The sequence below is a fragment of the Cervus canadensis genome, chromosome 31, assembly GCF_019320065.1.
Source record: "Cervus canadensis isolate Bull #8, Minnesota chromosome 31, ASM1932006v1, whole genome shotgun sequence".
Taxonomy (NCBI): domain Eukaryota; kingdom Metazoa; phylum Chordata; class Mammalia; order Artiodactyla; family Cervidae; genus Cervus; species Cervus canadensis.
The window spans coordinates 39,662,280-39,678,410 of record NC_057416.1 but is presented as its reverse complement, the minus strand read 5'-3'; the positions used below and the strand labels follow the sequence as shown (position 1 = coordinate 39,678,410).

The 16,131-nt window shown below is 49.7% G+C and overlaps 1 protein-coding gene across 1 annotated transcript in view; it reads left to right on the top strand.

Moving 5' to 3' along the window:
* The first annotated feature begins 1,710 nt into the window (after positions 1–1,710).
* UBE2E1 (ubiquitin conjugating enzyme E2 E1) overlaps positions 1,711–16,131 on the top strand; it is a 66,085-nt gene continuing 51,664 nt past the window's right edge. Inside the window, exons 1-3 of the mRNA XM_043454269.1 lie at positions 1,711–1,868; positions 2,760–2,944; positions 6,476–6,526. Coding sequence (XP_043310204.1) covers positions 2,793–2,944; positions 6,476–6,526 — 203 coding nt within the window. The 5' untranslated portion in view covers positions 1,711–1,868; positions 2,760–2,792. The remainder of the gene's footprint in view (positions 1,869–2,759; positions 2,945–6,475; positions 6,527–16,131) is intronic.

The following is a 16,131-nucleotide window of genomic DNA, read 5'->3' as shown; positions in this document are numbered from 1 at the left end:
TCAGTTCAGTTCAGTCGCTCAGTCCTGTCTGACTCTGCGACCCCGTGGACTACAGAACACCAGGCCTCCATGTCCATTACCAAAACTCTCGGAACTTGCTCAAACACACGTCTATTGAGTCGGTGACACTGACAGTGTAGACATGTATTTTAAAGAATCAGAAACCCAAATTTTCCTAAGAGGAAGTCTCAATTTTAATAACTGTCTTCAGATTTTTCTTTTCATCCCTACTGAGTTCATGTTTGTTTATTGTTTTCCCTTAAATTTATATCTTTTACATCCAAAGTACATGTATACAGCCTAGTTTTAAGCAGATTCTTTTGGGTTGTTTTCATATAACATACAGCAGAGAACGTTATTATTTTTATATGCTCTACTAGGACTCCTGAAATCAAACACACATCTGGGATCTTTTCAAAATTTCTAAGCATCTGACCGACTGAGGGATTGCTCTGTCTGGAGATAGGAGGCTGAAATGATGACCTATATATATTTTCTTTCTCAGCTTTTACCGCCTTGATTCCATGACAATTCTTGGTAGGTACATGTTTCCCTGTAAGGGTTGAGCAAGAAGTCTGCACAATTACTTTATGAGTCTTAACAAAGTTGGAGTTTCACGTTGAGGGCTAGGAGGGGTTTAGGTGGTAAGAATGCTTGTTTTCCTGGTTAGAGGATATGCCACGGGCTTTATAAATTGTGTTGTACTGTGGTAACTGAAGCCACTGTTGCCATGGAAAAGGATGGCAATTTGAATGAGATAATTTAGAGTGGCCCATGGAAATGTGACTGGACAGTCGCTTAATGTACTACACCTAGTACATGTAACATCAGATGTATTTCTTCAATTTCCTTCGATTGAAATGAGGAATAAGTGAGAAACATAACTGTAATTTGATGGCTTAAAAAAATTAATCTTGGTAAGAACACTAAATGAACAACTCAGAATTAGAGGGACTTTTATAAAAATAGTATGATTATTTGAATGGCATTTGTACTGTAGCTGAAGAAGGTACAGCGGTCCCCCAAACTTTTAATCCAAATTCTGACACCAAAAATCCTAAATCCAGTCTAACGCAGTAGTACAGAGTTTATTCCCATTGATTTCTCACGTTCGTGAGACTATCGCACGTTGGTTGGTTTTACCTGTCACGAAATCACTTTTAGAAAACACCACCTCTGTCTATAAAAATGACTGGAAATATCTAAAATTGTAAAATGGCACGTGTCTGGCAGAGAAGTCCCGTTTCTCAGAGGCGAGCCTGTACCGACCTCTGCTCCTAGCAGGTAAACCGTCAGAGGGAGAAGCCAGGTCAGCCCACAGGAAAGCCTGTCGTGGGACTTCTCATTTCCCCTTAGGCTGATCACTTTTTAGGAGCAGTTCCCGGGGGCATTCTCTCGTCTGAAGTCCTGGCTACCAGATCACCTTTTTTTTTTTAAAACCAGTCGGCCACCCTCGGGTCCCCCTGGCAGACGCCCTTTGCCTGAGGACTTCCTCAGGTCATCTCCCTACCCCGGGCAGTTCTCGGCGCCCCCACCCCTCCCAGCGAGGGCGGGGGCGGGGTCCCCAGGCCACGCGAGACCTCGGCCCCCGGCCCCGCGCCCGAGGTGCTGAGGTGCGCGCTGGGGGGGAGGGCGCGCGTGCGGGGGGAGGGGCGCGGGGGCGGGGCCTGCGCGGGGGCGGGGCCTGCGCGGGGCGGGGCGGGGCGCGGGCGAGCGTGTGTGGCGGGGGAAGCCATTGCCTGTTTAATAGTTGCTGCTGCTGCACTTCCGCTTCTCTCCCGGCGAGAGAGAGACACGAGTGGCCAGGCCCAGCCGCAGCCGCAGCAGCAGCCGCCGCGGCGGCACGGAGCAGCCAGACACAAAGAGAGGTACGGGGATCCCCCCCGCCGCCCGCCGGCCCCCGGCCGCGCCGCCGGGCCTCGGGGCCGCCCCTCGCCGCCCGGACGGCCGCCGGGCGCGGGGCCGGGGCTGTGGGGCGGCTGGGGGCCGGGCCCGCCCGCGGGGGGATGGGCGGGGACCCCGGGCCGCGTGGGGCGCCGGGGCCGCCCGCGGCGGAGGCGGGGGGTGCCGCCGGGGCTCGAACTGTCAGCGCGGCCCCGGGAGCCCCCCGTGGCCGCCGAGGCCCGCGGAGGGGGAGGGGAGGGGCTCCCCGTGCCCCCGGGGCGGGGGCTCGCGGGGCTAACCCCCCGGGGTGGCCGCGCTCATTGTTACTCCTCCGCCGGGGAGGCCCCGCACCCCCACCCCGGCGGCGCCCGCGCGAGTGCTGGGACCCCCCGCCCGCCCGCCCGCGCCCCCGGGGGCCGGCCCGGGACTGGGGGGGGCCCGGCTTCGGCGCCCCCGCCCGGCGCCCGCTCCCCGCCCCCACCGGCGCCCGCTCCCCGCCCCCGTCCCCCCTTTCGGCTTCCTCCCTCGCCCCTCCCCGCCCCGCCGCCTCGCCGAACTCCGCTCCCGGCCCCCGCGACCCCCGGGGCCGCCGCACACCGCCCGAGGCCGGCCGGCCCGGCCCCCGCCCAGAGGGGAGCCTCGGAGGCGGCGGAGGGGGCGGCCCGCCGCCCTCCCGGCCGGTCCCCACCGCGGCCCCCACTCGGGGCCGGGAATACAGACAAACAGCCCGCGTCCGACTCGCGGAGGCCGTGATGGGCCTGGAGACTCGGGAAAGCGCGTGGAGGGCGGGGGGCGGCCGGGGCCGGAGCCCTCCTGACAGCGCCCGAGTTCCGTGTCTACACCGGCCTTTCTGTTTTGTCTCCCTCCCCCTGCAGGGGCTGTTTGCGGGGTGGGGCGGGGGGTTCGCTATGTCGGATGACGATTCGAGGGCCAGCACCAGCTCCTCCTCGTCTTCGTCTTCCAACCAGCAAACCGAGAAAGAAGCAAACACCCCCAAGAAGAAGGAGAGCAAAGTCAGCATGAGCAAAAACTCCAAACTCCTCTCCACCAGCGCCAAGAGGTACCGAACCCCACCCCGCCCCCAGAGCTGGCTTCCTATTGCCCGCACGGCCTCTGGCTGCACTGGGTCCGCCTCCAGTGAGGGTAGCCTACACGCTCCTCAGAGCTTATGTGTTCTTAAAAAGGGAAAAAAGGACCTTGAAAGCCCGAATTATTTCTCTCTGTTGCTGCTTCTGTTTTTTCTTCTGATCCTTGTCTACATGCAGCTGTTGTGGCTTGCCTCCCCCGTGTCTTGCTGCAGTTTGTAAGAATCCGCATGAGTGTTAACTAGTGACCCCCAAGTCTGATTTCAAATTATTTGTCCTGTTAATCACTACTCTGTGACCCTCCCCAAGACTGTCATCCCACTTAATTACTAATACCTGCCCGGACAGCTCTATTACAACGATTTCTATCACCGTCTTACTTTATTCTCACCTGTTGCACATGGGATCTGTCTTTGAATAGTGCTTTCTTCACAAATTGCGGAAGGAATAACTAACTCACATTAGCAGAGTAAAAAATTTAATAGGTGGAGATGGATGTTTCAGATGGGATTTAAAGAGATTTTTCTGATTTAGAGAGTTGAGACAAATTAATGAATCAATAAATTATGTCAGTTAGTTATTCTAGGCTGTTTTGGGGGTTCTTTGTTTTTTTTGAGAACTTCCACTTGAGTTTCAGGGAAGCTCAAATTTTTTTTCATGCTGTTTTCTTTTATGCTGTAAACAAAACAAAAACACTTTTGTCAACACAAGTTGAATTCAAGCAGTAGCTCTTTTTCTTTTTTCTCTCCCTCTTATGTCTCTGGTGGAAGCTACTTTTAACCTCCATCATCCTTCAGTAGTTTCCTCGGACCCCCACGAGCCTTAGTCTACAGCAGATTCCTTGGAGCCCCCATTCCTTTTCATAAATCCTGTTGTCCAGTGTACAGTCATTAAACTTTAAAGTGGCGAACCAGGAAGATAGTAAGGAATCGAAATGGTAGCTTAGATAGAGATGTCTGTCTTAAAAGAACGTTAAAAAAATGGAACAGGAGGCTTCAGGTCTCTCCACTGAGTAGTGAACCAAAACTCTTAGTTAGAAAGTCTGTCCTGTCATTCTCCCTGACTGGAAATTTGAAAAGTTGGTAAAATGCTTTGGTGACCTAAGCACAGGAGATGAAGGAGAGGCTCTGGCTTACTGTGAACAGTGTAGAGGTGGAGTTAAGTGGCAAGGTGCCTTGGCAAGATCCTCGTTTTCAGAGGGGTCGTTTGATTGCATCTCAGCTTCCCAGGAGTCCTGAGCGGCCCTCTTTGGTCAGCCCTGTGCTGGCTCTCTGCGAGCCTGGTGTCTACCCTGCCTGCTTTGGATGGAGCCTTCTCTCCATTCCCGCTCCCATTCTCCGGGCGCTCTGATCCAAGCTGAGGGCAGCTTTTGGCCTGACCTAAGGCAAAATATTTGTGTTAGTTCATTAGCATTTTTATATTTTGCTGGATTACCCTAGTGTACAGGAATATATTTGGGGATAAAGGCACAGGTGTCAAATATAGAATTGTCTGCTTTATGTAAGCAAATTAGAGACAGGTTTTTTTTTCTTCACTAGACACAATTTGTCCATTTACGCTAAGGAAGTTAAAAACTCATTTGAAAATGCCTGGGAAAGAGATGGTAAGTGTTAAATAAATGAAAGGTGGGAAGCTTCCAACAGTAATTTTATCTATCAAGTTAACATCAACTTTAGCTCCCTGGGAATCTTGCTGAAAGAGTGGCTGTTACCATAAGGCAGAGCTGTGGTTAATAGTAAAGGGGAAAAAACAGGGGGGGACTCGTATCCACGAAAGAACAAGGGGAAAGGTGAGGTCGCTGAGACCCTGTAGATGCTGCTCTGAGAAACTGATTTGGAAGGTAGGAGTAGAATTGGGAAGGGCACATATACTGGGAGATAGAATGAAAGAGAAGCCCGAGTTGGCCTACAGAAGGTTACTTAACTGCGTATTAGAAGGAAACTGCTTGTTGGTTTTTAGTCCACAGCTGAAGGACAAGCCCGCATTGCAGGTGGACTGGATAAGAAACACTCTGTGGAACATGTGTGGATTACTCTTACACGTCTTTTCCCAGTACTCTAGAAGTAGTATGAATGTTTGCTGTAGAAATGAAGTGGATAAAGCTGTCTGGTATTATCTTTTTTAGGTATTAAAGAGACAGCTCCCGTTTCAGTGAATATTTTATCAGAGAGATTGGATTGACAAGAATTTATACTAGTTGTGCTTAGGGGGAGGTGATTTTTGCCCCTGTACATAGGCCTTAACATACACAGCCATTCTAGTAGATGCAGGTCAAGAATCAGGAAGCCCGCGATCCAAACTTTGCCTAACATACAATAATGAGTCAAACACCCAGGATGCCAAGGTCCCAGAGCTGATATGACGATCAATAGCAAAAAGAATTGAGCAGGACACAGATAAGTAGATACCAGAGATAGCAAAGCCCTTTCTACAGTTAACCAGATTTGTAGGGGACAAGAAATGTCCTCCAATCGGAAAGTTTAAGGAACTTCCCTAATCACCACCCCAATTCGAGGTAAATTTCTCTTGACTTATAAATGAAAAAAACTGCCTTCATAAAACCTTTTGCAGTCGCAGCTAGCTAGCCCTGTCCTACCCTCAGAAAACCTTTGGGAAGAGAAGAGCATCCGTTGGGATTGATTGCTTTTAGACTGTGTGCGTGTTCTACTCCTGTACTGCCCAGGTGGGATTTTTAAGTTGTAACATAGCCCTTTAGGGTACGATAGGGGCAGGAAAGGTGATGAAGACAGCAGGCTGGTCTGGAAGGTGGCGGGGAGGCTTCAGGGCCGCAAACTTTGGTCTGAACTGATGCTCTGGGCGCCTAGGTAGGCCGAAGACAAAGGCCGGGCCCGGCGTGAAGGCCGGGCGGCGTCGGCCCGGGGCGGGGGATGGGCTCCGTGCAGTGGCGGGGCGCTGCGGGGACGGGAGCCCGGGGGCAGTGGGGTGGTCCCGGGTTCAGAGCCCGTGCTGGGTGCGGCCCGGGGCGGCCAGGGAGTGCGGGGGGCGCCAGGGTGTGCGGGCGAGCGGGGCCGGGCGACCGGTGCACCTTGCGGGCCGCGGGCGGGGTGTCCGGGCGGGCCGCGGGGGTCCCCAGCCTGGCCTGCGGCTTCGCCCGCCGCGGGCGGGGTCCGTCCCGGGGGCGCCGCGCGGCCTGCGCCGCCCCCGCCCGACGGTCAGGCGGCAGGGCGGTCAGCGCCCGCGGGGCCGCGCGGGGAGCGGCCATGTTGGCTGCGTCCCGGGGACGCGGGCGGCCTGAGGGGGGCGCCTTGCGGGGCGGGGGAGACGCGGGGCTGGCGGGCGGGCTGCGCCCGCGCGGTCTGCTGCGGCTCAGGAGAACGGCCGCGGGCGAGGCGCTCCGGAAGGGTCGCGGCGGCGCCGCCGAGCGGGAGCCGTGCGGCGTGCGCGAGGCGGGCCTCGAACCTGGGCGGGGGGGGGGGGGGGGGGGCGTCAGCCCTGCGCGCGCCGCCCTGACCGCTGTCTTTCTCTCCCCTCGCCTCCCGATCCAGGATTCAGAAGGAGCTGGCGGACATCACTCTAGACCCTCCGCCCAACTGCAGGTGAGCGCCTCTCCCTTGCTTTCCTTTCTGAACGGTAGGTTTCTTCTCGGTTGCAAACTTTTGCTTTTGTTCTTTGGCCAGCGGTGGTCGGGGCGCTGACCCCGAGCTCACACTGGGATCAGGCCTGGGCGAACGCTCTGACGAGGCTCCGGCCGCCGAGCCCGCCGTGCGGCGGGTGGTCTGAGGCGGACGCCTGTCCGCGTGCTCGTCTGGGACGCCCCTTCATGGCTCCTGAGGGTGCTGGGAGACCTTTTAGATGCTTAGGGACGTTTTACTTCAGAAAACTGCTCTTTGTCCTCAAGCTGATAGAGCGGTAACACTGCGTCTTCACACGCTGCGTTATATACGTTCTTGTGTTGGACTTGGGGCTGACCGATTCAGGATATAGCTTGTGCTTTGATAAAGAGGTTTTCACTTTAAATTATTTCATAGATTTAAACTCTTCTGTAGCGGTGTTTTTCCTCAAAATTGCGTTACTCGAACTGTGTGTATATAATGCGTGTTTCAGTTTCAAAACAGTTTGATACACGCTTTTGAAGGATTTGGTGATGACTTGATTTTGTTTAAAATAGCCATTTGGCTTTTGTTGGGTCAAGGTGGAAGACTGGATGATTTTACTAAATCAACGTGAAGTGAGAAAGGACTACGTACTATAATAGCGCCATTTGAGAGAGATTAATTATTCCCTTCTACTACCACAGTCTGAAAATTAACTGTAATGGTTAAGCTAATTCTTAGTTCTCAGGATTGATAATTGGAATAGGGTGTGGTGTTGTACAAGTGTAAATTTATATGGCATAGGAAGAAGTTGTTACTACCAAGTAACAGTGGTGATAAACACAGAATTTAAAATGCGCCTGTGGAAATATTCAGGTTGAAAAACTAAAGGGAATATTTTGCTTATGAACACTTAACTTTGTAAGCTATGGTTAATGGATTAATTGGGGGAAGCTTTAATACTGCCGTTTTTGTAACATGTTCTTACTGTCGGCCAGGTGTGGAGTGTTCCTCTGTAAAATCTTGTCCTGTTTTCTGAGTTTGAAATGCCCTTAACCTATAGTTTGTAGCCAGTTAATCGTTCTGGAGGACTTCTCTCTTGGCTATTAAGGATCTTTTCAGACTGTCCTGAACAGTTGAGAAATGGGCCAGGCTTAGGGCTGGGATAGCTTCCTTTTTCATTTTGGTGGCATCCTCGTTCCGCTGGAGGCCTGTGGCTCCCCTTGGTTGGTTGTAGTGAACCCATGGGCATTCCCTGAGGTACCTCTGGTCCCTGTCCTTACCACCCACATATTGGATATCATGTGTCTTCCATGCGTGTCTTGTGGGTTCAGACAGCTTTAGCTGATCTAGGTACCAAGTTTTTAAAGCATGGTTTCAAAACTAATAATGCTTATCAAGGCATAAACTACTTTCTTAAATTTACAGTTTAAAATTGTAAACAATTTGAAGGTTTTCATGGGATTCATCATTTTCTTTAAAAAAATCAGTTCTCAGTACACTTTAGTTTCCTACCATTTTAGCTGAGTTCCCTTGTGAGAGATTTGTATTGCTCAACATGTAGAACTTCTTATCCTTGGAAAACCCTCCTGAAGACCCTTCAAGGTGAAACCTCTGACCATCCATCACCTGGGGGCCAGGGGAAGCACCAGACTGGATGGATGTTGGGTTGTGGGTGGTGGGGAGATAAGCTTTAACGTACTTAAACATTTTGAAAAAATTTCAGAGAAATTTTTTCAGAGAAAACATAAGACATTTTTATTTTGGGAGGGAAATGTGTATTATGTTGATTTTTAAAAGTGAAGACTGCCTTATTTTTCTGAAGACATTTTTCAGTAGGGCTGTTTAAGTACTGTGAACTGTGATTTCTACTTTTGGTTGGTTTACTAGTATTACTGACAGAATGTTATACAATACCGCAATAGTGAGCTAACTTAAATGAGTTTGGTTTTATGTTTTCTGTTGGTACCTTATAGGATTGAATCATTTACTATTTTAATGTACATTGTTATTTGAGATGGAAATGGATAATTTGAAGCTACTTTTTGAAGTTCGTGTTCAACTCTTTGGAATCCCATGGACTGTAACTCACCAGGCTCCTCTGTCCATGGGATTCTCCAGGCAAGAATACTGGAGTGGGTAGCCTTTCCCTTCTCCAGGGGATCTTCCCCACCAGGGATCCAACCCAGGTCTCCCACATTGCAGGCAGATTCTTTACCTTCTGAGCCACCAGGGAAGCTAGCTTCCAATTAAAATGTGTGAATTAAGTGATACATTGAGTGTATGCACGTTTATTTCTTTATAATTTTCTTAATGTTACTCAGCATGAAAGCTTGATAGCTTGGTTCTTAAATATTTTTAATTTCAACAGTTGTAAACTGTATTTTGAGTGAGTTGAATAATTAACTTTTAATTAATGTACATTAAGCTTTTGTAGAGCTGCCTTTCTTTAGTCACTGTTGAGTGTGTGGCTTTAAATTTAGCTACATTACTTTACTGAAGTATAGTAGTTGGAACATGGTAGCCTCAGTAAACCATTGATTATTGCAAATCATTGGGAGAATTGCTTCTCCTGAAGGTGCACTGGATGTGTTGAGTAATTTTAGTACTTGACAAATATATGTGAACTTACTGAACTTCCAGACTTGTGTGAAATGCAGTTTCTCACAAAGTTATGTTTGAGCACATCAAGTTAAATCCTCAGTGTTTTGAGTAGTTTTTTTGAAGAACAAAATGAGGAATATATGCGATTGTTGCTGTTCAGTTGTCTGCTACTCTGCGGCCCCGTGGACTGCAGCACACCCTGCTTCCCTGTCCTTCACTGTCTCCCTGATTTGTTCAAACTCATGTCCATTGAGTCAGTGATACCATCCAACCATCTCCTCCTCTGTCACCTCCTTCTCCTCCTGCCCTCAATCTTTGCCACCATCAGGGTCTTTTCCAGTGAGTCAGCTTTTCACATTTGGTGGCCAAAGTATTGGAACTTCAGCGTCAGTCTTTCCAGTGAATATTCAAGGTTGATTTCCTTTAGGATTGACTGGTTGGATCTCTGCTGTCCACGGGACTCTCAAGAGTCGTCTTCTACACCACAGTTCAAAGGTGTCAGTTCTTTGGCGCTCAGCGTTTGTGGTTTAGCTCTGACATCTGTACATGACTACTGGGAGAACCATAGATAGCTTTGACTAGATGGACCTTTGTCTCTGTTTTTTAAACTGCTGTCTAGATATGTTACAGTTTTTCTTCCAAGGAGCAAGTGTTTTCTAATTTCATGGCTACAGTAACTGTCTACAGGGAGAAAAGAAGTCACTATTGTCACTTTTTCGCCATCTATTTGCCATGAAGTGATGGGATGGGATGCCACGATCTTAGTTTTTTGAATGTTGAGTTTTAAGCCAGTTTTTTCATTCTCTTATTTCATACATTCAGTGACCTCAAAAGTATTTTAAACTGTATTTTAAAAATTACTGTGTATTGCCATTAAAGTCAAATTCCTTAGTATCTCTGAGCTATTATATTTGTACATATAAATATAACCATAACCAGTTTCCCAGTTCATGTACTCTGCTTTTGCTTAGGCTTTTCCCTCTGCATTTTGGCTCTCACTCCTTTAGGAGAAGAATTCTGTCTTAACTACTGTAATGATTTCCTAAAGCATTGGATTGTAAAATTATGCCTTTTAGATAGCTGGTGAACTCTGGGCCACTAGAGTCAGTTTTGTAGCTGTTATTTACAGCCTGGGGCTCAGGCTTTGCTAAATTAACTAGTTATAGCTATATAACTAACCTGTAGCCATAAATGTCTGTAGCCTGTATGTCTGCACATAATAAATGACACATTTTGCACAAGTCCTTTAAACTTCAGATTTCTCTTATTATATATATCAGAATTTTGAGTAAATACTCATTTAGTGCCTCAAAACCTAAAAATTAAGATTTAGGACAAAGTGTCTTATAGAAGTCATTAAACATTTCAGACATGGGTGAGAATAATAAAAATAAAATTTCCTTTTATATTAGCTGACTTTATTACATTTTGAGCATTATTTTTCTGTTTCCTAAATATATAAACCCAACTAAGTCAGTGCTTTTTATTTTGGGGGCAGACCTAGAATGTAATCAGATACAGTGGTTTTAAAGTTTTACAGCTAAACTCACCCTTTTTTTAAATATGATACAAAGGCTAATGTCAGGAGCATTAAAAAAAATGTAAAGCAGTCTTCTCAACCTTCTTTTCCTCATTTACTCAAAGGGTTGAACACTGGGCTGACCTGCCTCATGGTGTTGTAAAGTTCACATGAGATAAAGAGTGTTCTGATTGTATAAGATGGTGATTCTATTAGACCTGCCCATTTAGCTCCCTTTAATGGCTCATCTTTTTTCCTAAATTGCGTTTTATTGCTTGTATTTTAAGTACAATTTTAGGCTGTTATATGATTATAAGAATGTATGTTTTTGAAAGACTGAGATGCAGAAGTTGTAGAGTGAAAGATACTCCTGGAGGTCTCTTCTGACCTTGCCATTACAGAGGTGCTCTGGGTCAGCACTGATCGTGTCTGTGACTTTACATTGTTGTATTCTGTGGTTTTATAAAATCTCCTGGCATTGGTGGTAATAATAATGCGATGTCAGTTTAGAAATCCCAGGCTGCCCACCTTGGGCTGAAAAGAGATGATCCTCTTCTTACAGTCGTAAAGGCTGATCATCTCGTCCAAGCGTGTTTTGTATGCTTGCTTGGGTTTAAGAAGCAGGTTCAACAGAAGTCTTCCTGTACAAAACCCTGTCTCACCTTACCTGCTGAAAAACAGCCTTCCTTGTATATATTTTTCATTTATCTGTTACCTGTCCAAAAGTGAACTGTTTCCTAAATGAGTAGGAAGTCTTGTGGGTGTTGTGCTTCCCAAAAGACCACATGTGTGAATTGTCAAACTATACTGCTGTTTCCCATAAAGCAAAAAAGAATTCCTGTGTGACCCAGCAATTCTACTCCTAAGTGTTGTCCCAAAAGGATTGAAAGCAGGGACTCGGCATTGAGTCAGTGTTCATAGCTGCTCATAGTAGTCAAAAAGTGCAAATAACCAAGTGTCCATCAGCAGATGAGCGGATACACAAAATGTGGTCTATCCGTATAATGGAATATTTTTCGGCCCCAAAAAGCTGTCCCCACCCGCCGCTGCACTGCCCAGCACGTGGGATCTCAGTTCCCCCCGGGGGAGTGAGGGGTGATCGAACCCTCACCCGCAGCAGTGGAAGCGAGAGTCAGCCACTGGACTGCCAAGAAAGGCCCGTGGAATGAAGTTCTGATTCATGCTATATACCATGAATGAGCTTGAAAATAAGATAGGCAAAAGGACAAATATTATTACATGATTCCATTTACATGATGACATAATTAGAACAGGCAGATTGGAGGGTTCCCAGGGGTAGGAGGAAGGGAGAATTGGTAGTTATTTCTTAACAGGGGCAGTTTCTGTTTGGGGTGATGAAAATTTTGCCAACAGATAGTGGTGATAGTTGCACAATGTTGTCATTATAATTAATGGTACTGAATTTTACACTTTCAAGTGGTTTAAAATGGCAAATTTTGTATTATATATTTTACCACACTAAAAGAAGGAAAAGAAAAAAGACTAGACTGCTGTTAAAATGTTGGCATCTTAAGGGAAAATTGTTCATAGTTTAGGAGGCAATGCTACAGTTTTTTTGGATTTGTGTAACAGAATGTTAGGTTCCTGTCATAAACCTTGAGTGCCTGTCACATGTGAAAAGTCATTGCCTTCAGGGACTTCATTGTTTAGGAATCTTGGTAAGAAATGCACATAAGATTTTGGATTGTACTTGGAAGTGTCAATAGTACTTACAAAGTAGTGAGTGCATGTGACATTATTTTAAAGGTTCAGAGGAGTGCGATATTACTGTGACCTGATATGAGGGTTTGTGTCTGGGGCTGTGCAGGAGAGCAGAAGTGAATGGGGAGAGTGAGAGACCCTGTTGGGGGAGAAGGGGCACCCGTGCAGGCCCCGGGGTCACAGGAAAGCAGCCAGGGCACTGCTGGGCGACAGGGAGCCGGCGTGTGGCCAGGGGCTTCCCAGGTGGCTCAGTGGTGAAGAGCCTTCCCGACCAGCAGGAGCCGTGGGTTCCATCCCTGGGTGGGGAAGATCCCCTGGAGAAGGAAATGGCAAGCCACTCCTGAATTCTTGCCTGGGAGAGCCCATGGACAAAGGAGCCTGGGCTATGGTCCATGGGGTCGCGAAGAGTCGGCCCCAACTGGACAGCTACACAGCCAGAAGCCAGGCAGTGAGACGGAGCGGGAGAAGCCTCGGTGACACGTGTGCTCCTCGGGGTCGCCGGGAGGCTGCGGATGTGACTTCCTGGTGCTGGCGGGTCGCCAGAGACCCTTTGAACCGGAGGTATGATCCAGTTAGAGCTGAGCATCTGGACAGAGAAGCAAGGACTGCGTGGGACTTCTGCCACAGAGTCCAGGTGGGAGGGCCGGTGGGCCTGGGATGGGGACAGGCGGTGGCCTCAGTGGAGGGGGAGCGGTGGAGAGTACTGGAACCAGAGAACTTGGCCAACTCTTGAGGTGTGGGGCCTGGAGAGGGCTCAGGGGCCCGGGGAAGACGGTGGTGCCGTGAGCACAAGCGGGGGGCCGGAAGCCTGGCTCCTGCTCCGGGCCGAGTGCTTCGTGGACCCCCTACACGCAGCGCTGAGCGCAGTGCTGCTCCTTGAGGCCGTCAGTCAGGACGTGCGTGTTGATGGTACATTTAGGTTTATTGTCACCGTCATCGAGCTGTCAGATCTCCCTCACCTGTTGTAGATTAGACAGGTGAGACTCACAAACTGCCCAAAGGACAGCAACCACGATTCCTGTCTTTATTCTGATCCTACATATTCTTTTCCCCCAACTTTTTAAATCTGAAAACTTTCAAACTACGGAAGAGTTGAAAGAGTATTACAGGGAGCTCCAGCCTTCACCCCCATACATCAACTGTTAAAACTTCATCTGTGCTTTGCTTCTGTCTCATCTCTATATATTTATTTTGCAGAACCGTTTGGCAGTGATCTGCGGGCGTTGGGATGCCTGTATGTGGGTTTCTGTGCATTGAGTCTGAGGTGGGCTGGCGGGACGCCAGGGCTGGGGCTGGGGCTGGCCCTGGGCGTCTCTGGTAGATGCGAAGGTGGGTGATGAGGTCTGCCTGATGGCCCCGGGAGGAGGACTGAGATCTGCACTGGGAGGGGGGAGCAGCGCGGCCCTGCCAACACAGATGTCAAGTAGGGGAGAGCTGTGAGCCATGGGGGAGGCAAGGAAGTTTTCCCTGTGGACTTAAAGTATAACAGCCTGCTCTGTAGACTGAGAGGGAAAAAGTGAGAAGGCAGGGGCGGGAGAGGTAGTGTTCTTTGAACACAGTTTGTAGGGAAGACAGTAGGATACAGAACTGAGATGGGTGAGTGAGAGCTAAGTCACTGCCGTCGTGCCCAACTCTTTTCGACCCCGTGGACTGTAGCCCGGCAGGCCCTCCTGTCCATGGGCTTCTCCAGGCAGCCACACTGGAGTGGGTGGCCATGCCCTCCTCCAGGGGCTCTTCCCCGCCGAGGGCTCAGACCCTTGTCTCTTCTGCCTCGTGCGTTGGCAGGTGGGTTCTTACCACTAGCGCCACCTGGGAGGCGGTAAGTGGGAAAGCGCGTGTTTTGGAAGGCTGCTGGCCTGAGCCTGCAGATGGAGGGGTTGTGTCTAGAGGACCGAAGCCTTCGTGGTCCTCGAGGAACACTCCGGCTGCTGGAAAAGCAGCCCCTGTCGCCAGTGTTCTTCCATTTGTTCTTTCCTGGGAGACTTGACGTTCCTTGAGAGCAGGGATTACGTCTTTGCATCCCTACATTGTCCAAGAGAGAATAAATAAACAACAATACATGTTTGTTAGACTAAAATACAAGCACAGAAACCCAGCCTGAGTCTGATAGTTTACTGGGACGTTCTCATTACCCTCTTCAGAAAGTACTGGAGAGAGCTGGAGAAATGGGGCCGCATTTTACAGGTGCCCATTGCTGGCAGTCTTCCGAGGAGCCTGCCAGTCTGTCTGGGCAATTTTCACCTTGCTGGCATCACAGAGGAACGCTGTGTGGTACAGAAGACGGTGCTGTGGCTAGTTTGGGAAGATGTGTGCAGAAAATACCAGTACCTTTGTTCATGCGTTTTGACTTCAAAAGATTACTGTTTGCCAAGAAGCGAGCATGGGTTTAGGGGTGCTGAGTAAATTGGGCTTCCTGGAGCGGCTCCCTGTGTCCAGAGCCTTTCCAGGGTGGGTTACGTGGAGGTGCTGGCACCCGCCGGAGGCATCTGACAGATTCCCCGCCATCAGCGAGTGAGCAGGGCTGCGTGATGAGCCCGTGCTTGTTCACCTGTCCCGTGCGGCTGTGCTCTGAAGTGAAACAGCCGGCCGGTGACTGCTGTCAGACTGTGCGCCTCGCCCCAGGAACCCGCCTCCTCCAGAGGCTGAGGCACTCACCAGGGCTCCTTGCTGGAGACTGCAATCCGGGGGCTGCCGTGTGCGGACAGCTCCTTGCTTGAAGCGTATGCAGAGGCCCTGCCACACTTTGTCATTGTTTACCCATGGAGTGATGTCCTGCTGCTTGTGACCGCATGGACGGTAGCCTGCCAGGCTCCCCTGTCCGTGGGATTCTCCAGGCAGGCACCCTGGAGTGGACTGCCATTTCCTCCTCCAGGGATCTTCCCGACCAGGGAATCGAACCCTCATCTCCTGCATTCTCGGTGGACTCTTCACCACTAAGCCGCCAGGGAAGCCCTGTGCCACGCTACATAGCTTATGATAAACTTGGAGGAGGCCAAGGTGATGTCTCCGTCAGGAAGGGCCTGTTGACTTTGCATAACTGAAGTTATCACTGGGTATTGTTACCTGGGCAGCATACGGTTCATTAATACTGTAATTACTGGTGTGCAGAACTCTCCTGGGCCAGGCCTAAGCCCTTTTCTGTAATTCGGCACATCAGTCACCCTTCCTGGTGGCTCAGACGTTAAAGCATCTGCCTGCAATGTGGGAGACCTGGGTTTGATTCCTGGGAAGGTTCCCCTGGAGAAGGAAATGGCAACCCACTCCAGTACCCCTGCCTGGAAAATCCCATGCATGGAGGGGTCGCAAAGAGTCGGACACGACTGAGCGACTTCCCTTTGCTTTTTCAGAGGAGTATCATGGACTCTAGACCCAGAGACTTAAGAGGTGTACCCTTGGGAGAAGTCAGCTCGTAGAGGTTCTTGGATGTCTCCAGCTCACCTGGAGAGGAAGGTGTGAGAAGAGGGCTCAGGATGAAGACTTGGACGTCTTTTAGACAGAGGTGGTGGAGGCTCAAGGAGAAGCCAGAAAAGGAGACAGAGAAGGAGAAGGCAGAGATGGGGGTGAGGAAGCAGCGAGTGGGAGGAGTTTTGAGTGGAGTGGCCATCAGCTCTGAAGCAGTGCTGCTGAGGTGGGCGAAGCGGAGACCAGCAGGCATCTGTTGGGTTTTACACCTTCTCGTGGTTGGTGACCTTCACGAGACCGATCCAGTAGAGGCGCTGACTGTCGAGAAGGAAAAGGTGTTTGTGTTACTCTTCCCAGCTAG